The sequence below is a fragment of the Strix aluco genome, chromosome 10 (genome assembly GCF_031877795.1).
Source record: "Strix aluco isolate bStrAlu1 chromosome 10, bStrAlu1.hap1, whole genome shotgun sequence".
Taxonomy (NCBI): Eukaryota; Metazoa; Chordata; class Aves; order Strigiformes; family Strigidae; genus Strix; species Strix aluco.
Genome location: NC_133940.1, coordinates 27,660,580 through 27,686,546, shown reverse-complemented (window position 1 = coordinate 27,686,546; position 25,967 = coordinate 27,660,580). Strand labels below are relative to the sequence as shown.

Sequence of the window (25,967 nt, the reverse complement as noted above, 5' to 3'; positions counted from 1 at the left end):
GCCCGTGGGGGGCCACAGACCCTTGGGGACCCATGGGGACCACCACGGTCCCTCCCTCATGGGGACCATGGCCCCTCAACCACGTGGGCCAGAACCCCTCGTCTGTGGGGACCCCGTCCCCCTGCTCATGGGGACCGTGGCCCCTTGCCCACCCCCGGGCAGCCTCCCTGTCCTACTGGGGCCACGCGGGTCCCGGCAGTGCCCACACCCCGGGGTGCTGCCCTGCTGGCACCCCAACCCTGCAGGGCAACCCTGGGGATAAAGGTGGCCACTGCCACCTTGAGGCCAGCCTGGGCATAGTGTCCCCAAAATTGGGGCCACTTTGGGTGTTGCAGCAGCCAGGGTCTTGCTGGGTCTGGGTGTCCCCGTGTTTTGGGGGGAGCATGTGCCCCCACCGCCTGCAGAGCTGGGTCTGGGGGTTTAACTCTTTTGTGAACAGAGGGTGGGTACCGGGCAAACACATCGGCATTGCCAAGAATGGGGTATGCTGGGAGCGAACGGGTGCACCCTGAGATGTGGGGGACCGTGGCCAAAAACAGGCCAGCTTGGGGGGAGCAGAGGCACAAGAGGCTGGGGGGCTGGTGCGAGGGCAGCCCCGGGGGAGCTTGGGCACAGAGGGAGAGCACTGGCCACTGGTCAAGGGCAGCTTTGAGGGTTGGGGTGTGCAGGGTCCCCAATTAAACGGTGGGAAGCAGGGGCCAATGGTCATGGAGCAGCTGGGGCACCGGGAGCTGGTGCTCTCTCCACCCCGCTCGGCTCAGCACGCTCCCTCCTCGCCCCTGCACAGAACCAGGTGTTGCACACACACACCCCAGCATCCCTGAGACTTTATTCTGGGTGGGGCGAGCAAGGGAAGTCTCGCAGCCTCCGGAGCGGCTGCTGTAGGAGAATTCCTCTGGGAATGCATCCCACCAGGGCTGGGGCTGGGGAGGAGGGAGCCGAGGCCAAAGGCACGAGAGTTGCACGGGGCCGGGCTGGCTGCCGATGCCCCCGTGCCCTTGCGGGCTGCAGTTGGCCACGTGAAGAGGCTGAGCCTCGAGATCCAAAGCACCCCATGGTCCCCACTTGCCAGGTGGGCGCAGCACCTTCCCCATCCCCCATCCCTCCTTGGTGGCACCATCCTTCCATTGCTCTGGGGAGGGAGGATGGGGACAGGCGGCGAGACGCAGGAAGTGTCAGTCCTGATGGCCACAGGAGCTTCCTGAGAGTCCAACCGAGTCTCTCGCTGGGGTGTGTCGGAGCGTGGCCAATAGCTCCAGCCCTGGGTGCCTCCTCGGGAGTTCTCTGCCTGCCCCGGGAGCTCCCTGGAGGAGACCCCAGACGGGTGCTGGAGCAGGGACAGGTGCTCTAGACGTTGTGTCCAAGGTCGGGTCTCTGTGGCAGGCTCGCTGCCGTGCCCTCGCCAAGCTTGCCATGGACGAGCCGAGGGTGGGTCGGGCTGAGCACTCCGGCCTCCAGCAGGTCCCGCTCCGTGACGTCTCTGAGCACAGGGCGAGGGGGAGCAAGCGCTGGGGAACCCACTGAGAGGGAGCGGGGACCCCACAGGGCCCCGGGGCAGCCGTGGAGATGTGGGGATTTGATATCCCCTGCTCTGCTGCATCCCTGCCCCGAGGCTCACCTCTCCTCCCCCCCGGGGCGGGGGGCTCTGCCAGGGACCCTGGGGCTACAGGAGCCGGCCTGCACGGTGCCCCCCTTTCTGAGCTCCAGGGCCTGGGGGTACCTGAAGATCTCCAGGTGGTCCCAGCCATGCTCCTTCAGCCCTTCCTCATCCTGTTTCAAGCCGAGGTGGCCCAGGCACCCACCAACGCCGTGGGGCCACTCGCCCCTGTCGCAGGGCCACTGGGGAGAGAAGGAGGACACGTGCCAGCAGCATGGCACCAGGACCATGAAGTCCCCACCTTCCCATCCTCACCCAGCATGAACGGGGCATGCTGCTGCTCCTCTACCTTCACCATATCCCACTGCCCACACCACAGTGGCTCCATCAGGCACTGCCATGGGGATGGGACCTCACATCCACTGGTGGCCCCATGGCCACAAGCAAGTCCCCTCTGGTCCCTCAGCTCCCCAAGCCCCTCGGCTGAGCTCCAGAGCCCTACAGGGATCACAGCGGTACCTCTCCAGGGTGGCCATGCTGGCAAGCATCCGGTGTGCACCTCGGCACCTCCCGGCAGGGCCGCGGTGGCGGCTCCAGGGCGCTGTGGGTCTTCTGGCTGTCCCTCCAAAGCTCGGGAGACACCCAGTCCAGCTGGCTCAGGCAGGTGGCCATGTGCAGCGCCGTCAGCGAGCAGTCGCCCAGCCCCGGGGTGTCCCTTGCCAGGATGGCCGATTTGGGTCTCTTCTGCCGGCCCACGCCAGGGGGGCTGAGCGGGCACCCACGGGCCGGGCCCCCTGGCACACAGCGGGGCCACCCACCCCTCTGATCTTCCTCTGAAGGTGAAGGGATCCACGCCCCGAGGGGGCTCCGGCGCCACTGGCCCCCAGCCGGGCTCTCCATCTGCTTGTCGTGGACTTCTCCAGCGCCGGGAGCCGGCACCCACATGTTGGGGACCCCCTCGAAGATGAAGTAGGCTGGGTTGGTGTAGCCGGCAGCTGGCTCAGGGAGGCTGCGGGGCCGGCTCCTGCAAAGCACAACAGGAGAGGGCTCAGCATCACCCCACGGCCCAGGCTCATGGTGGGGCTGAGCCCACCTGGGGTACCTGAGGCGCTGCAGGGGTGGCTTGGGGCACGTCGGGGCGTCTGCCGCTGGCTCAGCATCCTCCTCCTCCTCGAAGCTGATCCACTCTACAAAAGCATCAAAGTCTGGCCTCTCCCCCCGCGACACTGCAGAGCCGGGGGTCCAGGAGGGCAGTGCGGGCACGGCCCATGCCCGAGGTGGCCCTGAGCCCCTGTGGCCAGGCCACTGGGAGGGGGCTGGTGCGTGGCCGCCTTTACCGTAGAGCCTTTCGCGGGTGCTGCGCCTGTCCTTGGGCACCCGGACCTTCATCCAGCCCCGCATGGAGCCCGTCTCCTCCCCGCGGTGGAAGAGGAAGGTCTCGAACTGCTGGGCCATGCTGCCGATCATCGACCTCATGGCGATGCAGCACTCGCCTGCAGGCACAGCGCACGCCTGCCTTACCCCAACCTGGGCAGCTTGGGGGGTGGGTGAGGCCCCCTGTGTGCCACGGCACCCCGGAGCGGGGGTGGGTGCTAGGGTCCCTTCTGCAGGGGCTATGCTTGGCACCCCCTCAGGCCAGTGTCCTGCACGCACCATAGGACTCGCAGCTCTCCACACCCTTGATGCTGAGGAGCAGGTGCTGGTCCCCCAAGTACTCCAGGTCAGGCAGGATGGGGTTCAGCTGCATGCAGAGAGAGAGGGGGGGGGCTCAGGGGGGGCTGCCGCAAAGTTGGGTGGCACAGGGGTGGCTCTGTCCTGGGGGGGGACGGTGACAGCCTCCAGAACCCCTTGGGGCTCAGGGTATGGAGCCAGTGGGATGGATGGGGAAGAGGAGGGAGGAGGATGCTCAAGAGTTCAGGGGGAGCCAGCACCTTCCCCCCACCCTGGTGCGTACCACAGGCAGATGCTTTGCAGACCAGCCCAACCGGAGGAAGCCGGGGATGTCACAGCTCTGGGACGTGTTCTCCCCACTCCGCTGGGCCTCTGCCAGGGGAAAGTGGGGGGCACAGCTCCAGCCAGGGCCGGCCCACCCCCACGGCGCACCCCCAGCACCCCAACACCCCGCGACCACCTCACCCTCCAGACAGTGGGAATGAAACTCGATGTAGCACTTGCTGCGGCTGGTGGTTTTCACGATCACCTCAATGCTCTCCCACTCGATGCAGGCCAGGGGCTCGGGGCCGGAGCTGGGAGCTGCAGGCAGGTACCGGCAGGTCGGCATGCACCGGCCGAGCACCCGCGGCCAGGACTCGCCCCAAACTGGGCACGGGGGGTGATGGCCTCCAACGCCTTACCCTTCTTGGGCACAAACTGTGATGTCACTCCCACCTCGAAGGTGGCAAAGACAGGCGAGTGATCGCTGGTCACAATGTCGTCAGTGCAGCCTGGATGGTGGGAAGGGGCAGGTGGGTGACGGTCCCCGAGCTCTGGGGACTCAGGGGTCCCCGAGCCACCCCGGGCTCCCACCAACTCACCATAGGAGTTACAGACCACGTGGGTCTCTGGGTGTGACTTCCACAGGATGCGGTCGCACCACGAAGGGACATTGATCCTCATCTAAAAATGGGGAAAGCCACCAGCTTCAGTGCCCCCTTGGATGTGGCTCCTCCCAGCCCAGAAAAGCAACCCAGCACCCCAAAAAGTAAGCTCCCTCCCACCTGAACCCTCTCTGGGGAGGGAACAGGCTGGTGGAGGTGTGGGGACTGAGCATCACAGAATCGCAGAATCATCTGGGTTGGAAAAGCCCTTGAAGCTCCTCCAGTCCAACCATGAACCTCACACTGACCGTTCCCAACTCCACCAGATCCCTCAGCGCTGGGTCAACCCGACTCTTCAACCCCTCCAGGGATGGGGACTCCCCCCCTGCCCTGGGCAGCCCATTCCAATGCCTAAAATCACCACGCAGCCCCTCCCTGGCACCGTCCAAGCCTGTTGTCCCCGTCCCCCAGCGATGTCCCCCAGCTCAGTGGGAGGCTCCAGGAACTCACCCCTGTGGGCTTGAACTTCTGCCACATGTAGCTGTCCCGGGAGCCCCGCTCATACCGGTACGTAGGCGGGAAGGAGATGTCACCCTCGCCTGGGAACCAAGACACCAAGGTGACATAGGGACCAGCCTCCCTGCCTGTCCCCAGGGCTGGGGAGAGGCCCCGTGGGGTGTCATGGTCCCCATCCGGGGCTCACACTGATGGCTGGCACACCCAGCCACCTCCAACTGTCTCCGTGCTTGCATGCTCTCGGGACACAGAGCCCAGGGACCTGTCCTGGGGGGGAGGTTTTCATGGTGCACGTCAAGATCCCCCCGGACTTTTGGCCCCTGGCACAGAGCTGTGCCAGGACAGGGCACCATGGCGTGCTGGAGGTGGCACTGGGACAGGTCTGCAGGGACCTTGGGTGCCATTATCTGGGCAGGGAGCAGCACCCTTGCCCCCGCACTCACTGAATCGCAGGAACACCTTGTTCTTCTCCCTCTCCAAGTTGAGCTGGTCAACAGCCAGGAGGGCTTCAAACTCCTTCTTGGTTATATGGGCAAGGATGTCCTGCACCAGGGGCGGGGGGGCACGGTGAGCCCTGGCTCCTCTCGCCCCCTGCGGCTCACCGGCACTGCCTCCAGCATGCCACCCTCCCCTCAGCCACGGTGCCTGGGGGCTCCCACCTGCACATCCATGTCTAGGCGGTAGTTGAGGTCCCCAAACCAGAAGAGGTGGGTGAAGCGCAGGGTGAGGTCAAAGGCCCCGAGCCGCTTGTCACCCAGGACAAGGGAACGCAGGATGTCACTGTAGTTCTGGTTACGCCTGCGGAGGAGACAGTAGCATTGCCTGAGCAACCCCAGGGACACCTCCTCGTCCTGCCCCTGCTGGGTGGGGACAGGAGGGGGACAGGGACAGCCCCGCAGCCCCTCAGGGCTCCCCAGGACACCCGCCTGCCCCGAGGCAGCCCCATCCACCCATCACCTGTGGGTCTTCTCGCTGCCGGAGGCCAGGTGGCAGTTGACAAAGCCGAAGGAGGTCCCGTTGAAGAGGAAGGAGACGCCCACAGCTCCCTTGTTCCCTGCAGGGATGTGCCGGGCACTGAGCTCTGGAGGGGAGCCTGGATGGCCCCCAGGCTGCCCCCTCACTCTGAGGCATCCCCCCCTCCCGATCCCCATCCCTACCCAGTGTGTTGGCAATCCCAGTTTTCACGCTGGAGGTGTGGACATGGCTGATGCGCCGCTCGTGCTCAGGCTTCACCAGCACCACGATCTTGATGCTCCAGAGGCACTGCAGAGCGACCTGTGCGGGGAGGGGGGCAGGGGGATGAGTCTGCCTGCTCCCCCCACACCACCCCACTGGGAGGGAGAAGCAGCAAGGTCAGACAACCCATCCCTGAAAGGTGGCTCCTGGGGGGGGTCCATGGGCCAGAGGAGGTTCCCTGGGCTGCATTTGGGGTGGGCGAGGACCCTGGGTTTGGGGGTAAGAGCCCTGGTGTGATGGGTGCTGGTAACCCTGAGATGTCTTTAGCCTGTTCAGCCCCGGGTGCCTCCCCAGGCACAGCCGGGGGAGGGGGGTCCAGGCTGCGCCCCGCCGTTACCACTCGGTAGTCGATGGCCATCAGGGTCTTGAGAGACGCGCGGAGGAACTCGACCCACTCGCGGTCGCCCAGGGAGTTCTCCTGGGTGCCAATAACGTAGATGTCGTGGGGGATGCAGGCGGTGGTCTCATCCTGGGTGCGCCCCAAGCCCCTCGAGGTCAGCCAGGAGGCGAGGGAGCGGGGTGGTGGCGTGCTGCCTGCAGGCGGGGAACGGTGGGCCACCAACGGGGACCAGGCTCTTCGAGCTCCTCCCCAGCCCCAGAGCCTGCTCCTCTCCAGGAGCCACTGGGGATGGGAAGCATCTCCAACCTTCTCCTCCCACCCAGCTCGGACCTCAGGTTTCCTGAGGCAGCTCAGAATCACAGAATCCCAGAATCATCGAGGTTGGAAAAGTCATTCAATGGCCTTTTTGGAGTGAGGGGCCCAAAACTGAACCCACTCATCGAGGTGCGGCCTCACCAGTGCCGAGTATAGGGGTAAGATCCCTTCCTTGTCCCTGCTGGCCACGCTAGTGCTGATACAAGCCAGCATACCATTGGCCTTCTTGGCCACCTGGGCACACTGCTGGCTCATGTTCAGCCAGGTGTCAATCAACCCCCCCAGGTCCCTCTCTGACTGGCAGCTCTCCAGCCACTCCTCCCCAAGCCTGTAGCTCCTGCTCCCTGCAGCCTTCACCTCCTAAAACCCACCCAGGCTCACACCAATCCACAGCAGCCTCCCAGGACAACGCGACCCTTATCTTGATCCCTTACCCATGTTCCACGTCCCGATGTACACCGAGATGAGGTCAGGCTCGTCCAGGTTGGAGTGCTGGATCTTCATCAGCTGCAGCAGCTGGCAAAAAGCCTCTCGCTTCTGTGGGATGATACGGGTGTCGTAGGGTCCTGCAGGGGAGCCGGAGCACCCCAGGAGGTACCAGTGGCGGGATCAGGGAGCCATCAGCCCTAGGCGTAGGCGTTGGCTTGCAGGGTTGTGCTGCATCTTTGTGTTTCCCCAGGACAACCTGTGAGCGCAGTCAGTGCCGCTTACCCGCGCGCTGGGGAAGACGAAGTCTCTGCTCAGGCTCCGCTGCGGCTCCCGGTCGTACACCAGTCTCACCTTGCTCTGCACGCTCTGGTATTTGATCAGCTGCAGGACTGAACACCGGGCATGGAGGGGGGCAGCGGTGACCCCCCACCTCCTGCCATGGGGGTGGCAGGCGGCTTGGGATGGGGCTGGGGGTGCACCTGGCTCTGCAGGCCATCACCCTGGCGTCAGGCCTGCACTGGGGAATCCCATGGCCCCGCAGCGCCCCATCAGCGGTGGCGGGGTGGGGGGGTGTCAGCAACCCCTTACTTTTGTCCTGCGGGATGGTCTCCTCCGGGGACCCGCTGCCCCTCTTGGTGATGGCCACCGTGCCCAACTCCACGTCCACTCTCAGGGCCACTCGCTGCGACTTGCCCACCTTCACCTGAGGACGGGGACGCGGTTCCCGGGTCAGCCCCCACACTTGCAGTGACGCCGGGACCCCCACTGGGACCCCCACCCTCACCTCGAAGCTCTGCACGGCCAGGGGCTTGGCGGCTGGCAGGGGGGCCGCTGCCACACTGGGCAGTGCCAGGTTGTGCCTCGACACCGTCTCCTGCAGCGACTTCAGCACCTGCCAGAGAGATGGGCACCGGTCTGGGGGTACTGGGCTAACTGGGAGCTCTGGGCACCCTGTGCCAGCCTGGCCTGCTCCAAGGGGGCTGTGCCAGCACTGGCAGCTTGCTTTGCCAGAGGGTTTAATTTAGGTGAGGGGTTTGCTGGGGCGGAGTGAGGTTCCCCAGCACGGGTCCCCCAGTGGCCATGCGTCCCCCTGCACCCAGCCTAGCATGATGGGGAGGAGGGGCAGGCACCTTCTTCTCCAGCGAAGAGAGGAGATGATTGACGGTAGATATCTTGTTGAGGAGCAGCTCAAGGTCCGGATCGCTGCTCAGGAGACCCTGAGGGGAAGGAGGGACATTTTCAGGTGGCACTGGACCAGTGGATTCCTCCCCATGGGTCCAGGCTGCACCCCAAGACGTGGTGGTGGGGTCCCTGGGGTCTGGCAGAGGGAGCAGCTTCCCCCACCACTGTGTCCTGGACTGGGTGCAGGATCAAGTCCCCACTTCTACCCAGGCCACAGGTCCCCTCTGCCAGCTGCGGGGACCCCAGCACATGCAGCACCCAGTGACCACCAGCATCCGACAGCCCCACAGGGCGTGTAGCACCTTTGGGTGCCGACAGGCACCGAAACCACCCCAACCGACTCCCCCGCAGCCCAGCTGCACCCAGCCACACACGACGAGGCACCTGCAGGTGGCTGGGGACTGTGGTGGGCCCGGGGGGGGGCTCACCTGCTCCCTGGTCGGGCTACGAGGGGACGTGGGGGGGTCGAACACCCTGGCCAGCGTCTCCAGACCCGCCAGCGTGAAGTCGATCTCGCTGCAAGGAGGAGAGGAGCAGGTGAGAGCCGGCTCAGGCATCTCCCCAGCTTCGGTGGCAACGCTCAGCCACCACGAAGGGGTCGGGGATGAAGGTGGGTGGCCCCGGGGGGTGTCACTGCAGGGCCACTCGCCTGTGCAGCGCCCGGCAGGCAGTGACGAGTGCGGTGCTGAGATGCCGCAGCTGCGGGTGCCCGTGGCGCAGCGCTTCCAGGTCCAGCTGCAGGTGGTGGTTCAGGTACTCGGCCATGAAGCCCATGAAGTCACTGGCCGGGCTGTAAGGGTGGGGTGAGCATCTTCAGAAAGATTCTCCCCCACACTTTAAGCCACGCCCATCCCATCCCCTCCATCGGGCAGGGGTGCGTTACCTGCTGTGAACCTGCTCCTGCAGCCTCTGGTGCAGCTGCTGCGGGATGTGGGTGCGGCCGGCGATGGGAGCGCTGAGCCACGGGCCCGCTCCGGCTCCCCCGGCCGACACCACGCTCGCCGCCTGCCCACCGCCTCGGCCGTCCTCCCCATCTGTGGGCAGAGGGCAGCCAGCTCAGTGGGAACCCCCTTCCCTGCTCACAGCGGCCCCCGCCGACCCCTCCCTGGCTCACCCGAGTCCTCGTCGGCCGCCTGCCTCGCCCGGTGTACGGGGTAGAGCAGGGGTGTCACCAGCCCGTTGTTGGGGTGCTGGTAGGCACCGATCAGGTCAGGGAGGGTGCGGAAGCACTTGGCCTGGATCCCTTGGATGGTCTGGGGAAGCAGAGGAGGGGAAAAATCATCACAATCCCCCCACTCTGCCAGCTCTGTGTGCCAGGGCACAGAGCAGTCTGATGCATCGAGTGGGTCTGGCCCCCAAAATGTGCCAGCAGGACCCCACGGGGAGCTCACCCCAGCCCCTTGCTGGGCAGCAGAGCAATGCGGGGGGAGCGTGGAGACATCCACCTCATGCAGCAGATGGGGATGCTCCCCAGGGACCCCCGAGATGCTCTTTTTAGGGGGATGAGGAGAAACCCTGAAGTGATAGCAAAGAGGGGAAGTGAGGCTGAGCTGGCAGCCAGGACAGACATCGTGGGGACAGACATCACAGGGGTCAGCCTTGCGTGGCCAGGCTGGGGCAGGAGACAGTGGGCAGGAAGGGGACAAGGGTTTTGCTGTGCCACCCCGGGAGGGCTGGCAGGGAGGCAGCCAAAGGGGGATGGCTGCAAAGCGCTTGCATCCTGCCGTGCCGGGTGTCACAGGCAGCTCGTGCAAAAAGCAAACCGCACCGCTCGGTCGTGTGCCGGGACGCAGATGCCACCTCCCCCGGTGCTGCGTGGGGGCTGGGGGGGGGAGATGAGCACCCCGACTCCTTCGCACCTGCATCCTGCTTGTGCCCCAGCTTGCAGCCAGTGGCACCCAGTGATATTACCCAGGGCAGGGAGCGCACCCCAGCAGCACCCAGCCTCTGGGCACCCACCGCTGCACCCACCTGGACTGAGAGCAGCCCCTCGTCATCAGGGAGGATGCGGTAGGTGTGGACATGCCGCTGGAATCTGGGAGAGAGCAGACAAGGGTCCCCCCATCACACCCCCCCACAACGCCATGGGCATGTGGCAGCGTTGGGGGGTGCCCGGCACCCAGCCCTGATGCAAACGCCCCATCGCCTCTGCAGAGAGAGGAACTGAGCTCTCACTGCTGGAAATAAAAGCATCACCCTCAGCTCTGGGTCTGTTTGCAGGGGAGGAGGCACAGCCTCCCACTGCCTGCGGTGGCCGTGGCCACAGCCATGGCACGCCGGGGCCCAACCACATCTCGCTGGGGCACTGACGGCCCTGTGGCTCTGCATGGCAGCAAGGGTCTTCAGCCCACAGCTGTGACAGCACGGTCACATGCGCTCTGAGGCCACTGCACATCCCAGCTCGTGCCACCATCCTGCATGGCATCGCCCCGACCCCCGACTTGGTGCCAGGACACAGGCAGAGCCGGGGTCGCTGCTGGCTGAACCCCCCGGCGTGCCCCGCGCCCCTCGGCACCATGTGTTTGCAATTTGTGCAGTGCACCGGGCCAGGCCAGGCGTAGGAAAGGGGGTGGCATCCTGCCAAACCCGCCGAGGCACCGCCCCGCGCTCCCCACTGCAGACGTGTCGCTCGGCTGCAGGAAGGGTGCAGGCAGCAGGAAGGGGGTGCAGACAGCAAGGAAGGGTGCAGGCAGCCCCAGGGGCTCGCAGGGGGCTTGTCAGCCTGGTTCCAGGTGGGGGGATGGCGAGGGGTCCCGTGGGCAGTGGGGGGAGGCACCCCCCAGGTCTCGGCAGCTGAGATGTTAACAGCGGGTGTCACGGTCCGGATGCGGCCACGTTGGGGGTTGGAGGGAGAGGGGATGTTTGTTTTTGCAGAGGGAGGGCGATGCGAGTCGGCCTCTCCCACGCACGGGGCCGGGATGGCGGGCGGCCCAAAAGGGCTTGGCGTGCCCTGGATTTTGGGTTGTCCCTTCAGCAACGCCAGTGCTGCGCAGGGCTGCTGGCCCAGGCTGCCGCCTGCTCCCAGGGACACGGGGTTTTCCCCTGGGCCGACTTCGGGATCACCCCAAAAACCCCCTGTGCCAGAGAGCTGGCACCCACCAGCACTCCCACAGAAGGTTTTTTCAGAAGGTTTTTGCTGTGGTTGGAGCCCGGCGTGGGGAGAGGGACAGAGGGACCCCGGCAAGGGACAGGAGGGAAAAGCCGCAAGCAGAAACCAGGCAGGTGACTCACAGGAGGCAGAGGGCATATGCCCCCGAGACCGACTCGCTGTCCCGCACCAAGAAGCAGCCGTCCCGCCCGGCCTTGGCCAGCAGCTCCTCCGCCACCACCCGGCTGATGTCGCGGTGGTACCAGCTTGCTGCCGCCATCCTCCGAAGTGACAGGACACCGGCTGCGCTGTGTCCCTGTCCCGTCTCCGCATCCGGGCTCAGCAGCGGCTGCTGGCCATCAGCTGGCCCACGGGGTTGGCCGGGGAAGGCGAAAGTGGGGGTGTTGTGGGGGGGATCAGTCCCCCCCGATACCCGAGCAAGTTGCTGGCTGGAGGTCGCAGCGGGTGATGGGCAGCCACCGAGGTGATGCTCATGGGCACAGAGTGCCCCCCAGCCAGGCAGCGTGGCAGGAGCAGGACGGGGGGGGCAGCTGGTGGAGGCGGGGGGTCTGGCTGCTCCTCATCCCAGGAGGCTCCAGCCTGCAGCGTGCACGGGGACAGAGAGCAGCAGCTCAGCGAATGGATCTTTCCCCCGGGAGGGATCACCCCGTGCTGCCGCCCCAGCCCTGGGGCCACCATCCTGCCCCAGTGCACGGTGAGTCCAGGCCATGCCGGTGTCCCGGTGTCCCGCGGGGGCCCAAACCTGGCCCGACACACTCACCGTCCCTCGCAGACACGGTGCGGGGCTCCTGCGGCTCTGGCGGGGTGCTGCTGGCAACGAGCCGAGCTTTCGGGGTGCAGCCAAGCAGGAGCAGAGCCGCGATGCTGCTCTGGTCGCTCTGGGCTTCCTCCCGCGGGGCACGCCGGTACCCCTGCCTGGCACGCGCTGCCCGTCAGGGCGGCAGCGTGGGGTCTGGCAGCACCCACCCCGCTGGCCCCACTCCCTGGACTCACTGGCCAGGCCCACCCACTCGGTAGCCCGTACCGCTCGCTCGCTCGGCACCGCGGCAGCCGCCCGCGTTCTTCCTCCTTCTCTGCGCTCTGCTCTCCCCGCCGCAGGGACCAGCCTCCTCGCTCCTCCTCCCGCTCCAGCCCCGCCATGGGGGGAAGCCTGTGGCCACGCGAGGCTGAGCATGGCAGGGTGCAGGCAGCAGCAGTCCTGGAGCTGGGGTTCAGCCTCCACCCCACTCCCCGCTGCTCATCTGCCCCAGGGGCGAGGGGCGATGGAGGGGGGAGAGCCCCATCCCTTGGGCAGGACCCTGGGGGAAGGGACTGCCAGCAGTGTGGGACAGCAGCAAGCCCCTGAAAATGTGTTTGGGGTGGTGGGCAGGCAGGCAGCGACTGAGCTGCCTGCTCCTGGGGACCCTGCTGCCTGCGTCAGGGCTGAGCTCTGCCGGAGATGGAGACACTGAGGGCACAGGGTGGCTGACAGTGGCACTCCTGTCACCCCGTCTGTGCCCACCTTGCCTGCAGGTGGGAGGGGAGCAGGGTTCAAGGGCTCCCAGGAAGGGGTCGGGAAGGAGGGAGGCTTTACCCAGCAGGATGGGGCTACAAATGGCACCAGGGTTCCCCGCAGCTCCTGGGTGCAGACCCAGAGGTTTTGCTCCTTGTGGCGAGGAGCGAGCGGGCCATGCGTGTGCGGCTGGCTCAAGCTGCGCTAGGGTGATTAACACCAATTAATTCCAGATGAGCAGCAGCCACCGTCTGCTGCCAGGGTGCCCAGGAGCACCAGGGTGGCTCCGGGAGCAGACAGGACAGGGGGTTCCTGCCAGAGGAGGATGAGGATGGAGCACCGAGCCGTGCTCCTGGCTGTCTGCTACCCTTGAGCTGACCCCCACAGCCATGAGCCCAATGCAAAGGGACCTTCCCCCACCACCCCGGGCCAAGCCCACCGGCACCAACATGCTGAAAGCCCCTGCTGAGGCTTCCTCCTGGGCTCCTCCTCGAGAGGAACCTGTGGCCAGGGCCACCGAGACGTCAAGCAGCCCGCTTGATTTTGGTCTGGCGGTTCCAGGCCGCACAGCAGCGGTTGTATCCCTCACCAGCACCCACCATGGGGACACGCTCAACGGTGGGGGTGTGCTGGAGCCCCCCATCCTGCCAGAGACCCCACTCCCACTGGCGCTGCTCCCTCCCATTACTTAACAGTGCAGCAATAATTCCCCACAGCCGCAGAGGCGCCTGGCTTCTGATTAACGCCGTCTGCGCCACTTAATCCGCATCAGGGGAGGAAGACCTGGAGCATTTGAGGGGCTTTGAGAAATCAGCAGCGCCGGCTGCGGGTGTTTACGTAAGGTGGCTGCGGTGCGCGGTGCCGGAGGCTGCGCCGAGACGGTGCCAGAGTCACCAGCACGGGCACCCGGGGAGCTGTGCCGGCACCTGGGGACTGTTGTATTTCAGAAAGTGGGTTCACTGGTACCAGCTTGCTGGGGGGGCTCCGGCTGCCCCCGGGGCTCCCTTTGGAGGACAGACCCTGTGGGTGAGGGCACCGAAGCAGAAGGACGGGGGAAGCCCTGCAGCCGTTCCCCGGGGTGGCAGGACACCGCAGGGCACTGTCCAGGGGGAGCCAGGCCCCCCCGTGCTCCCCCAGCCCCACGTCCACCAGCCTCCTGCCCTGCTGGAAGCAGCCGCTTGAGCTGCGCTTCACGCAGCACGTGGACCTGGAAGGACGGATGGGATGAGGCAGATGAGAGGAGCCTTTGGTCATTTATTAAACAGGAAAAAGGAAGAAGCCCTCTCTCATTTCCCTATTATTTTTAACACGGTGCTGCATCCCCCAGCTTCCTTCCCCGGCACTTGGGTCAGAGCATGGTGCAAGCGCGGGAAGGGATGTGGTCTGTCCGTCTCACCGCTGGCTTTGGGAGGGGAAATATCTGCCCCCCAACCAGGGCAAGGTCTCCCTCGCTGAATCCACCCAGTCAGGATTAAACCGAGTTTAAGCTGCCCGTAATGAAATCTGCTCTCCATCCCCACCATGCTCTGCAGACCCTACGGCCACGGCCCTTGGGAACGGCACCAGTCTCGGGGGCCTTATTAAGAGCCTAACGAAGAGCTGCCAGTAGAGAGCTCAGGATTAGGCGCTGCAGGCACGACCCTGGGGGTGCCTGCTCCACCGTCCTCCCCAGCCAGGCAGCGGGTGACCAGGTGGGGCTGCCTCCTCCTCTTCCACCCACCAGCGGGAAGGTCACAGTTCACGTGTCCCCCTGACCTTGGCAGAAATAGCACCTGCTAATCTGCAAACTAAGCAGCTCTCCTGTGTGCAATTAAAGAGATGACAAGTTCTGGCCCTGGGAAACATGTGCTGACAGCTAAAGCCCTGCTCAGTGGGGCTGGTGTGCCGTGGTGGCTCCCAGTGGCTCCCAGGGCCAGGGGCACAGGTGGGCTGCATTTGGGAGGAGTTGGTACCCAGGTGATAAAGGTTGTTGAGCTGACCCAGGGTGCTGTGAGGGCAGCTCTGGGATGGAGCCCCAGTAATGAGCAGGGTCATCCTGACCTCAGTGCTCAGCTCTGGGGGCTGAGCCTGAACCAAGGGCATGCTCAAAGCAACAAGTCTGGCCGAGCAAGGAAGGGCTTGAGGGATGCTGGAGGTGAGGAAGACAAGCGGGGTCTTGCTGGAGCAGTCTGTGGCTGCTCTGGGCTGTCGCTGGGCTGTGCCCTGTTCCTGGGGCCAAGGTGGGGGCAGCACCCACAGGAGCATCCTGCAGGCACCCCTGTGGGAGGGGGATCCCATGTGCCAAGGAAGGACGGCAGCGGGGGAGCGCTTCTCTCCTGGCTGGCTGTAAGGCAAATCCACTCCCTGCTTTCAACAGTTTTCTATTTGCAGCAGCAAACCTTGAATTAACGATGGGTTAATCAGGTCAGGCGAGGGCAGCCTGTGGTGTTATGAAATGATTGCCCAGGGGTGCGGGGACGGTGGCAGGTCCCTGTCACACCACTGAGGGGTGGTTGCTCCTTCCCTGCGGCTTCCTGGGGGGGGGGGTGGGGGAAGTGAAGCCTGGTGTGTGCAGCCCCGAGCCTCACGTGTGCCCTCACCCTGTCATCCTGTACATCAGCGTCCTCGTGGCAAGGGTGTCCTGTGTGCCCTGGGCCACAGCAGGTCACCTCTGGGCACGCTGGCCAGGCAAGAGGCTGCCTGTGCCATCCAGCCATCCAGCATGTATCAGCACTAGCATGGCCAGCAGGGACAGGGAAGGGATCTCACCCCTGTACTCGGCACTGCTGAGGCCGCCCCTCAATGAGTGGGTTCAGTTTTGGGCCCCTCACTCCAAAAAGGCCATTGAATGACTCGAGCGTGTCCAGAGAAGGGCAACGGAGCTGGTGCAGGGTCTGGAGCACAGGTCTGATGGGGAGCGGCTGAGGGAACTGGGGGGGTTTAGTCTGGAGAAGAGGAGGCTGAGGGGAGACCTCATGGCCCTCTACAACTCCCTGAAAGGAGGGTGCAGAGAGGGGGGATGAGTCTCTTGAGCCAAGGAACCAGCGCCAGGACAAGAGGGAATGGCCTCAAGCTGCGCCAGGGCAGGGTCAGACTGGCTCTTAGGAAGGATTTCTTTGCAGAAGGGGTTGTTGGGCATTGGAATGGGCTGCCCAGGGCAGGGGGGGAGTCCCCATCCCTGGAGGGGTTGAAGAGTCGGGTTGACCCAGCGCTGAGGGATCTGGTGGAGTTGGGAATGGTCAGTGTGAGGTTCATGGTTGGACTGGAGGATCTACAAGGTCTTTTCCAACCAAGATGATTCTGTAAAGTGCACAAGGGAGGGATAAAACCCAGCAGGTCCCTCCTGGCCCTCTGCCACCTCCATGAACCCTTGTGCCCAGGGCTGGTCCAACTCCGCTTGCCACGGGAGTGGTCGTAGAGAGTCCCTGTGGGAATCCACGCCCCTGCCCATGCCCCCCTGCCTGCACCCTGCCCACTGGGAGCAGAGCTTCCACCTCAATTACCATCACCTTGCTCCTAAACCCACTTTGCCAATCTCCGTAAGCTGCTTTCTCAGGGCTGTGGCAGCAGCTGTATTTATAGCCCACTCTTACTCATCAAGCACCTCCCCAGTTAATAAACTAATCAGATTCTGCCCAAAAGTACCTCTGCCCCGGGGTGCACACCCACCCACCCCCCCCATCTCCAGCCAAAGCCGAGCAAGTGAGATCAGATACCAGGGGAGGGACCATGGGGGGGTTATAAGAAGCAGCAGGACTGGGAGCAACCCGTAGTGACTGGGTGGCAGTGGGACGTGCTAGGAGAGGAAGAGGAGAGCGTTTGTCTGTCTATTCATCCTCTTGCCAGGTGAGTGCTGCCTGCTCTGCTGCCTACCAGTGCTTTGGGGCATGGATTCTGCTGTTTGGTAAAACACATGGGGACAGGGACATTGGAGGAAGGAGGGTGGTTTGGGGCTGAAAGGGGAGAAAACGTGGCCAAAAGGATTTCAGTGTGGCCGACCTTTTGACCCAGCGCTGAGGGATCTGGTGGAGTTGAGAACAGTCAGTGTGAGGTTTATGGTTGGACTGGAGGAGCTTCAGGGGCTTTTCCAATCGAGATGATTCTGTGATTCATTGAGCTGGAGGGTGTGGGTGGAGGGGCTGGTAGAGCTCTAGCCAAGCCAAGAGGGGTCTGAGTCCCCGCTCTGGGGCTTGAGGGGTGCAGAGGAGGAGTTCAGCTCTTCGCTCCTCCACCTTTCAACACCTCATCCCCAATTCCCGAGCTCTGGAAGGGGCCGAGCCCGCCACACTGCTCTGCTCCCACTGCCTTTGCACCTTCTTGCTGCTGCCCAAAAAACCTGCAGGGGAGAGTGCCTGAACTTCACATCCTGCAGCACCCGAGGGCATCAAAGATCCTGTCTTTGGGACTAATCCCGTGTTTTCCCATGGGGAAGAGGATCATCTCCTAACCCCAGATCAATATCTTCTTTCTCCCTAGCATCCCTGAGGTTGTGTAAAGAGGCAACTCTGCCCACATGCCCCTGAGGCTTAAAATCCTGCCTGGGTTTAAGCTTTGCTAATGTCAGAGCTGCCTAACTTTAAGAAGCTGAGCTCATCCTATCTAATCTCCTGGCAAATCAGCTGGTGATCAGTGCCATATTTACAGTTTAATTCTGGATGCCAGGCTCCAGCAAGCAAAACGCAGGCAGTGCAGTCGGGCAGGGCTGGGCAGCCCGGGCCAGGCTCCCGGCATGAAGGCAGAGCTGCCAGTGCTGCCCTCCCGGAGGCAGCTCTGGTGCTGCCAGCCAGGGATGGGGACGGAGGGGCCGTGCACCCCGAGACCCCCCCTGCCCACGGGGCGGTTCAGCTGCCCTCGACCTTTCTGCCTGTGGTTTCCTCGCTCTCTTGTGAGTGACGGGACAAAATGAGTCCGTTCCTGCCGTTAAGCCATGACAGCCGATTTCCTGCAGACAAGAAAAAGTCATAAAATTGCAACTCCGTAAGCCCTTTTGTTCATTTTCTTGCCTTTCCCAGCCTTGAACTCACTCCCTTGGGAGTCACCCCTGTGCTTCCTATTTTCTGGAGACTGCCTGCCTGCAGCATCGCTCTCCCTTTTTCTCTTCCACCTCCTCTTCACCACATTTTCAGCCGGATGCAAGGGGCTTGCTCAGCCGCCTCCGCTGGGTCTCCAGCCGCTGGCCGCGGGCCTTGTGCGTGGCCCTGGAGTGGGGCAGCCCCAGCTGAACCCCTCAAAGGCAAAAGGCCCAGCAGTGGCCAGCCCCGCAGTTTGTTGGGACATGAACGATTTTGTGGCAATGGCTGGCAGCTGTCCCTTCCCCACCACCTTGCCCATCATTTTCCCTCCATCTCTCCCCACAGATCCCCACCTGTGTGGCTGCTGACTTAAAATGGCAGAAGGAGCAAAGTAAGTGGCTTTTTTCTTTTTTTTTTTTTTTTCAATTGGGATGGAGCAGGGCGCCGTGGGGCAGGAGCAGAGGGAGAAAGTGAGCCCCCCAGCCCCCCCTGCCCCAACCCGCTGAGCCCACTGACCGGTACGTGAGCTCGCCATAGTAAGATGGAGCGAGCCGTCATGGGGCCAGCAAAGCACCTTCTCTTTTCTTCTGCGTGTTGGTGTTTTCTCACTTGCCTGTAAGACACAGCCCGCTCACACACCCCCTCCTCGATGCCCCTGCACTGAACTCAGGAGCATGACATCCCCTGGGGCAGCCAGACAGGGTGGGTTTGGCTCTGAATTTGCAGGACACGGATTTCCCCAAGGCCAGGACATGCCGTGCAGGCTCTGGTGTAGCTCTTGGGAGCCCTTCCCTCCTTGCCCCAGGGAGACAAATGGCCAATCCCTCCCTCCCTGGCCTGGCAGGAGCAGGCTGTGCCTCATCCAGGGCGTTCCCAACCCATATATCTGCATTTCCTCCACAGGGTGTTCAAGAAGACCAGCCCCAACAGCAAGGTGAGGCCACGCACGTAGAGACGGGACCGTGTGCCCCATCCCGGGGTGTGGGTCAGCCCAAGGTGCCGGCTCTGTGGGGATCCTGCGGGGTGGCTCTGCCTGTGGGACGGGACATAGGCTGGGTTTCCCTTCCCTTTGAGATCTCCAAATCGACTCCTGCTATACCTGTATGATGCCACCGCAGGGCTCATTTTTCAAAATAGAAATTAAAAAAACCCAACTGTATGAACTTTTAAATGCAATGCCTGGCCTGACACGCTAGCGGCAGGTTAACAAGCCCCACGACACAACTCAGGGCTTGAAAATTGTGGCCAATTCAACGGCAAACACTAACCTGTTTCCTTCTTTCCTTTTGCCATGTGCTGCCTCCAGCTCTCCATCTACCTGGGGAAGAGAGACTTTGTGGATCATGTGGAGTCAGTGGACTCTGTAGGTGAGTGGGGCTGTGCCCACCATGAAGGGGGAAGCCCAGGCAGCGAGCAGCTGGAGAGCTGGTCCCTGTGCTGGTGGCTGCTCACCTCAGCTTCCCACCAGAGCAGGAGGAGCAAGGGCAGCTCCAGAGGAGCAAATATCCCATTTTCCTTACAAAAAAACGGTGGGGAAAGGGACAAAGTCCCTTTGCAAAACAACCCCTCCATGCTGCTGGTGTTGATGCTGGAGAAGGCATCGCCATCCCCCTGAGCAGTAGGTCCCCTCGGTCCCCTTCCCAGCTGATGAGCAGATTATTTGAATTTTAAAAGCGCTGTGTTTTTGCAAGGATTTCCCAGGCAGCTGAGCTCACTGGCCCTTCTCTGTTTGCAGATGGCGTCTGTCTGATCGACCCGGAGTACCTAAAGGACAGAAAAGGTATTAATACAAAAAAACCCACGTTATAAGGGGAAGGGGTGGAAACCAGTGCCAAGCTCACAAGCCAGCTGGGACTGTAGCCAGGTTAAAGCTGCAACGGGTCATCTATAGCTCATATAGTGCAGCAGGGAGACAGCGCCTGACCTGGAGAGGAAAGCTGCCTCTTTCTTCTCACCTCTTCTACCTGGGGCAGCTCTGAAGCTCCCTGTGCCTTGCAGAAAGATGTGATGAATCTTGTTAACTTGGTGTTTGAGGTGTGGGTCCCGATAACAGGGTCATATTTCTCCTAAAGAGTTATTAAAGCATTTTTTCTTTCTTTCCTCTTTTCTCAACCCTTTGTCTCACCCTTCCCCTAACCCCACTCCTCTCCCTTTCCACCTGACTCCAGTCTACGTGACGCTGACTTGTGCATTTCGCTACGGCCGAGATGACCTCGACGTTATTGGGTTGACCTTCAGGAAGGACCTCTATGTCCTGACCACCCAGATCTTCCCACCGGTGCCAGACCAGGCACTCAAAACCCTCACTCCTTTGCAGGAGAAGCTGATGAAGAAGCTGGGGGAGAACGCCTACCCCTTCACCTTTGAGGTAGGGGCTGCTCAGCCCTTCCTGACTGCACCAGGGCTCATCTCTGGGCGCGCTCTTTATTTACTTTTTTCTCTCTTTCCCTGTTCTGCCCAGATGGCCACCAACCTGCCCTGCTCGGTCACTCTCCAGCCAGGACCAGACGATGTGGGAAAGGTGAGCTGCTGTGCCCGACCTGTTGTCCCCTGGACCCATTGGCCTGGCAGAGGGTTAAGTTGTGGGGAGCTGCTTCTCTTTTGTGGGGATGTGGCTCTTGGGGTGAGGGTTGGGGAGGAAGGATGGTTGGAGCTGGGACCAGGATCTCCGGGGATGCAGTGGAGGAAGGAGGGGAATGAACCTAAACCTCAGGCAGCTTTGAGTCCCTCCTGCTTAGCGACTGTACATGTTCCTCCCCAGGCCTGCGGTGTGGACTTCGAGGTCAAAGGATTTTGTGCTGAAAATCTGGAGGAGAAAATTCACAAGAGGTATTTGAAGGAGATCCCTTTCCTTCTCCGTGGCCCTAAAAACAAACAAGCAGAGGGTTTTGCGGTGGCCAGCTCAGGGGTCGGGCTGAGGACCTGCTATCAGCCTGTGCCACGCTGGATGGGTACGTTGCCCGAAGGAAGGGCAGTGGTCCCCATGTCGGAGCCCACCCTGTCCTAAGAGCAGGCTGCAGCTTGCACCCTTTGGCCTGAGACACCGCAATGTCCCCAAAGACAGCCAACGTGTCCCCTGCAAAGGCTGTGTCGTCACGTCCCTGCCAGGGAGACTGGGGGTGACGGCTTCTCACCCCGCAGGAACTCGGTGCGCCTCATCATCCGCAAGATCCAGTTTGCACCCCTGAAGATGGGGCCACCCCCAAAGTCAGAGACCACGCGGCAGTTCATGATGTCCGACAAGCCCCTGCACCTCGAAGCCTCCCTGGATAAGGAGGTCAGTATGGGGGATGTCCCCTGGCTCATGCCACCACGTGTTGTCCCCAGGGGCAGGGACCGGGATGCCCAGATGTGTAACTGAGCCTCTTCCCACTGCAGATCTACTACCATGGAGACCCCATCAACGTGACTGTCAACATCAACAACACCACCAACAAGATTGTGAAAAAAATTAAGATCTCGGGTGAGAGGGGGCAAGAGGGGCACATCCCGGCCTCCCCATCAGAGATGGGGACGGTGCGGCCGTGCCTCTGCCGCATCACCAACACTGCTCCCTCTTGTCTCTTCTCAGTTGATCAGATCACAGATGTGGTCCTTTATTCGCTGGATAAATACACAAAGACTGTGTGCACGGAGGAGATAAAGTAAGTCAAAAGGGGCTGGGAGTGGTGTGGCATCGTGGAGAGAGGGAGGAAGAGAGAGGAGGAGGAAGGGAGAGTGATAGGGAGAGGGGGTGGGGAAGACAGTTTTACACCAGGCAGCAAAAATATCAGGGTTAGAAGAGCAGATGCAGAGGAAGCAGAGGAGAGGGAAGGCTCTGGATGCCTTGGCCCCCAGTGCAAGCTGGTGTTGGCTGGGGAGGTCCCTGGGGGAAGGTGCGCAGCTGTCCCCTGCTCCCCCCCCCCCCCAGCTGCTTCCTCTCCTTGCTTTGCATCTCTGAGGCCAGCCACAGACTCTGCACCCCTGAGAATGAGGAGGGCTGCAGAGAAGGTGGTGGCTAGAAAAAAAAGAAGTGGTTGTATAAGGGAACGAAAGGAGGAAACAGGCCCAGGCAGCTGCGTGGGGAGGGCAGGGCAGGGGGGGTCTGGCTCTGCCCAGGTGCCTGGCGCGATGCTGAGCATCCCTGGGGGGTGCTGAGCACCCTCCAGGCTGGTGCTGGCTCTGAGCTCTCCTCTTCCACCCCTTCCAGCGAGAACGTGGCAGCCAACTCCACCTTCTCCAAAACGTACTCTGTCACCCCCACACTCTCAGCCAACCGGGAGAAGCGAGGCCTCGCTCTCGACGGAAAACTCAAGCACGAGGACACCAACCTGGCCTCTACCACTGTGTAAGAGCTGGGTGGGCTCCCTCTCACTCCCCACCACAGCTGGACCCACACCTTCCCCACTCTGCGACAGCTTCCCACTGCTCCGGGTGCTCTGGGCTCCCACCAAGGGTCCCCCCCACCTCCTGTGCCTGAGTCCACCCTATCCAGCTTGAAAATGTAGGGATTTTGTGACACAGCTGTCCATTTTGTAGGAGAGATGTAGCCTCCCAGTCCCACCCATCATCCAAAACTCTCTGCAGGGCTTTATCGGGTCTCGTCTCAGGAGTTAATCCCAGCTCAAGTGGCCTCCAGAAGCTGCTCTGTGGCTTCAGCCAAGTGAAGCTACCCTCCCCTCCCTTTTACTGCCACCATGTGTTGTCCTCTCCTGTTAAACCCCAGAGCACCCCACACGACATGCAGACAGCCCTGGGAGCTGCTGAGGGGGGAGCGGGGGGCCTGTGAGCCCACCTCACTGCTCCGCTCTGCCTCTCTCCTAGCCTGAGACCCGGCATGGACAAGGAGGTGCTGGGCATCCTGGTGTCCTACAAACTGAAGGTCAACCTGCTGGTGTCCCGAGGAGGGTGAGGCTCTGCGGGCACCGGGGTGGGGACCATCCCCTTGGGCCGTGCTGTGGGATCTTGTACCACTGGGCAGATGACAAAGGGACTCGTGTTGTGGATCCCCTGGTCCCCTGCCCCACTTCCCCAGGACGTGGGACTCCCACACCTCCATCCCCATCCCTGCTGCCCTCCACCCCTATTATAAATCTTAGAATCTACCTTATTATAAAGCAAAGTCTAACATCGCTCCTCTGCCTTGGCTGATTTCTCTCCCTTCTCTGCAGCATCCTGGGGGATCTCACTTCCAGGTAAGGGGGGAGCTGCCTGCGGGGCTGAGCAGAGTGGGGTGCTGGGTTGGTTTATTGAAAGAAATTTTTCCTTCCAGTGACGTGGGTGTCGAGCTGCCTGTCATACTGATGCACCCGAAGCCTGTGGATGGTAAGTGGTGCTTGGGGTGCTGCTGAAATGAGGGGGAGGAAGAGGCAGAGCCTGTTCAGAGGGGAACTGGTAAAAGCAACACCAGGGCAGCCCCCTCTGTGCAAAGGGCCCTGTTCTGCCCAGCAGCCACCCTGTCTGGGACCAGCCATGGGAGCAGCTCTGCTCCCCATGGTGCCCTGGCTGCCGCCCATCCCAATGTCTCTCTTTCCAGAAAAACACCTGAGTATTGAGAAGAGATGTTAATTGAAATGTCCTTTCTGTATTAACCTGCATGTGTATGTCTCTCAATCCTTGCCTCCCTGTGCTTTGCTTATTGATGGACTACAGATAAGCCAAGGTAAAGAGATCCTAGTATCACAGAATGGTTTGGGTTGGAAGGGACCTTAAAGCCCATCCAGTCCCACCCCCTGCCCCAGGCAGGGACACCTTCCACTAGCCCAGGTTGCCCAAAGCCCTGTCCAACATGGCCTTGAACCCTTCCAGGGAGGGGGCAGCCACAGCTTCTCTGGGCAACCTGTGCCAGGGCCTCACCCTCCTCACAGGGAAGAATTTCTTCCTTAGATCTCATCTAAATCTCCCTTCTCTCAGTTTAAAACCGTTAACCCTCGTCCTATCCCTACACCCCTAATAACGAGTCCTCCCCCATTTCCTGTAGCCCCTTTAAGCCCTGGGAGGCTGCTCTAAGGTCTCCCCAGAGCCTTCTCTTCTCCAGCTGAACCCCCCCCCCAACTCTCTCAGCCTGTCCTCACAGGGGAGGTGCTCCAGCCCCCCAAGCATCTTCATGACCTCCTCTGGCCTTGCTTGAGCAGGTCCGTGTCCTTCTGATGTTGGTGTCCCCAGAGCTGGACCCAGCACTGCAGGGGGGTCTCACGAGAGCAGAGCAGGGGGGAGGATCCCCCCCCTCGTCCTGCTGCCCACACTGCTCTGGATGCAGCCCAGGACACAGTTGGCTTTCTGGGCTGCGAGCACATGTTGCTGGCTCACAGTCAGTTTTCCATCCACCAACACCCCCAAGTCCTTCTCCTTAGGGCTGCTCTCCATCCACTCCCCACCCAGCCTGGATTTGTGCTTGGGATTGCCCTGACTTGTGGACAGGACCTTGCACTTGGCCTTGTTGAACTCCGTGAGGTTCACACAGGCCCAGCTCTCCAGCCTGGCCAGGTCCCTCTGGATGTTTTCTTGTACGTCAAGCCAGTATTCCTTCTAGCACAGAAACCACACAGATCCTTCGCAGATGGATGTGATGGATCCGTCACAGATGGATGTGATGCTCCATTCCAGTTTGAGATCACACCCTCGGATTAAATCATCCAGGCCTCAAAGTCCTGAGCCCCTGTGCCACAGCAGCCAGCATGACACCCTCCATGGTGGCACAGGCACCAGGAGCATTGGTACAGGCTGGCAGGATTCCAATGCTGGGCTTGGCATGTGTTCTGCAACTTTCCAGGGCTTATTTTACAGCTCTCTTTGCTACAAACACAGCAGCCTCTTCTGCTGCAAGCCCAGAACTCACCTCATCCCTTGCAAGCAGCCAGCAGTGCTCCATCCCCCAGTCACAAGTGCCACTGCTGGACATCATGTCCCCTACAGCCTTGGTCCCCATCCGCCCCATGCTGAGGTCCCTTGGCTGCTGGAAGCGGCGCCGGTCACAGCCCCATGGCCCCGCACGCTCCCCAGGGTTGGAGCCCTCTTCTCCTCCCACCCCATGAGCTTATTCCAGCTGAAGCCACAGCTGGGGTTGCTTCCCTCTGGGAAGCAGCAGCATGCCAAACCCATTCCTGGCAGCCACAGCTGCCAACCAGCCCCGCAGCCGGCCCTGGCTTGCAAAGCCCCAAAAGGCTGTTTTGTGTCTGGTTACACCCTGCAACGGGACATGAGCACTGGGATTTGGAGCCTGGAAACTCCGGCTGCAACTGCAAGGCTTCCACACCAAAGCCTATCAGTTTCCCAGCTCAGCGAGGCTATTTAAACTTCCAGAGGAGGAAATCTCTTGGCCTGTCCCCACCATTGCTCCCTGTAGATTTTGCCAAGTTGTTTCACATTCACAAGCTTTTGGAATCGGTTTTGCTGACTCTATTTTTTCCGTTTTCTTCCCCCACTTTTCATTTTGCGGCTCTCCCTTGATGTCATCTGCCACTTGCCTTTCGCAAGGAGGTAACTAATCTCTTTGTCTCCACTTTAATTTCTTTTCCTTCCCCTTTTTCCCTTGACAATGCAAAATATTGTCTTAAAAAATGCCAAAAGTTGCAGTTGCTCTCGCCCAGCTCCTCGGGTCATGCGTGCTGGCGCGAGTCCTGGATTTGTGTGCTCGGGTCAGGCTGTGGCTCGCAGTGATCCCCTGCTACCTGACTGCTCCCTGGGGTGCGTGGGATGATGGGGCCGGGGTGCGCAGCAGCAGGACTTGGGTGTCAGCAGGGATTCCACCCTCTTCGCTGCGGTGCATCCCAGGCTCACCACGCTCTGCTCTCCTTTCCAGTGAGGAGGACATCATCATCGAGGAATTCGCTCGCCAAAAACTCAAAGGGGAGAAAGATGACGAGGAGGAGGAGGCCGACAAAGAGGAAAGCTAACCCGCTGCCCGCTCGCAGGGCCAACCACCGGTGCCACGCGGCCTGGTTTGGGACATCGACACCCTCAGCGTGTTCCCCGCGGTGCTGTGTGTTCCCCTCAGTCCCCCCATCCTCCCCCGGGCTCCTGGCACCGACTCCAAACCCTGGTTGCGGTGGCGGGAGCCGCTGAATCTCATCCCGGTACCGTCATGTTGGGAAGTGCTCCCACCTCCTTGCACCCATGGGTGCCGGGCAGGGACCAGGGTGGGTGCGGCGGAGCCCGGCTGAAAGTGTTTGTCGCTTATGCAATGCTCTGTGACACCGTTATAAATAAACGCGCCCCAGGGGCCCTGTTTAGGCCCGGTGCAGG

The 25,967-nt window shown here is 62.0% G+C and overlaps 2 protein-coding genes across 6 annotated transcripts; one reads left to right on the top strand and one right to left on the bottom strand.

Moving 5' to 3' along the window:
* Positions 1-810: 810 nt before the first annotated feature.
* INPPL1 (inositol polyphosphate phosphatase like 1) lies at positions 811-12,374 on the bottom strand. Of its 5 annotated transcripts, XM_074834865.1 has the most exons (29): positions 12,286-12,339; positions 12,022-12,176; positions 11,384-11,840; positions 10,124-10,187; positions 9,267-9,405; positions 9,036-9,186; positions 8,802-8,942; positions 8,581-8,668; positions 8,101-8,187; positions 7,755-7,862; positions 7,559-7,673; positions 7,253-7,359; positions 6,976-7,078; positions 6,224-6,420; positions 5,808-5,925; positions 5,608-5,704; positions 5,310-5,448; positions 5,094-5,193; positions 4,645-4,733; positions 4,132-4,213; positions 3,952-4,041; positions 3,734-3,850; positions 3,552-3,640; positions 3,251-3,338; positions 2,935-3,090; positions 2,700-2,784; positions 2,117-2,621; positions 1,619-1,839; positions 811-1,480 (listed from the first exon to the last, which is right to left on the bottom strand). In XM_074834865.1, the coding sequence occupies exons 3-29, from the start codon at positions 11,518-11,520 to the stop codon at positions 1,348-1,350; spliced, it is 3,546 nt and encodes a 1,181-aa protein (XP_074690966.1). In that variant the 5' UTR covers positions 11,521-11,840; positions 12,022-12,176; positions 12,286-12,339; the 3' UTR covers positions 811-1,347. The 5 variants fall into 5 exon arrangements, with proteins under 5 accessions (XP_074690966.1, XP_074690967.1, XP_074690968.1 ...); XM_074834866.1 differs by lacking the exon at positions 12,022-12,176 and having other exon boundaries at positions 12,286-12,374; XM_074834867.1 differs by having other exon boundaries at positions 8,581-8,664; positions 8,798-8,942; positions 12,022-12,345.
* Positions 12,375-16,512: 4,138 nt separating this feature from the next.
* ARR3 (arrestin 3) lies at positions 16,513-25,961 on the top strand. Its single transcript, XM_074835028.1, has 16 exons — positions 16,513-16,578; positions 18,090-18,135; positions 18,648-18,678; positions 19,051-19,111; positions 19,480-19,524; positions 19,913-20,112; positions 20,206-20,265; positions 20,506-20,573; positions 20,886-21,021; positions 21,123-21,207; positions 21,316-21,388; positions 21,934-22,071; positions 22,548-22,631; positions 22,895-22,918; positions 22,996-23,048; positions 25,497-25,961. The coding sequence occupies exons 2-16, from the start codon at positions 18,119-18,121 to the stop codon at positions 25,616-25,618; spliced, it is 1,197 nt and encodes a 398-aa protein (XP_074691129.1). The 5' UTR covers positions 16,513-16,578; positions 18,090-18,118; the 3' UTR covers positions 25,619-25,961.
* The last annotated feature ends 6 nt before the right edge of the window (positions 25,962-25,967 follow it).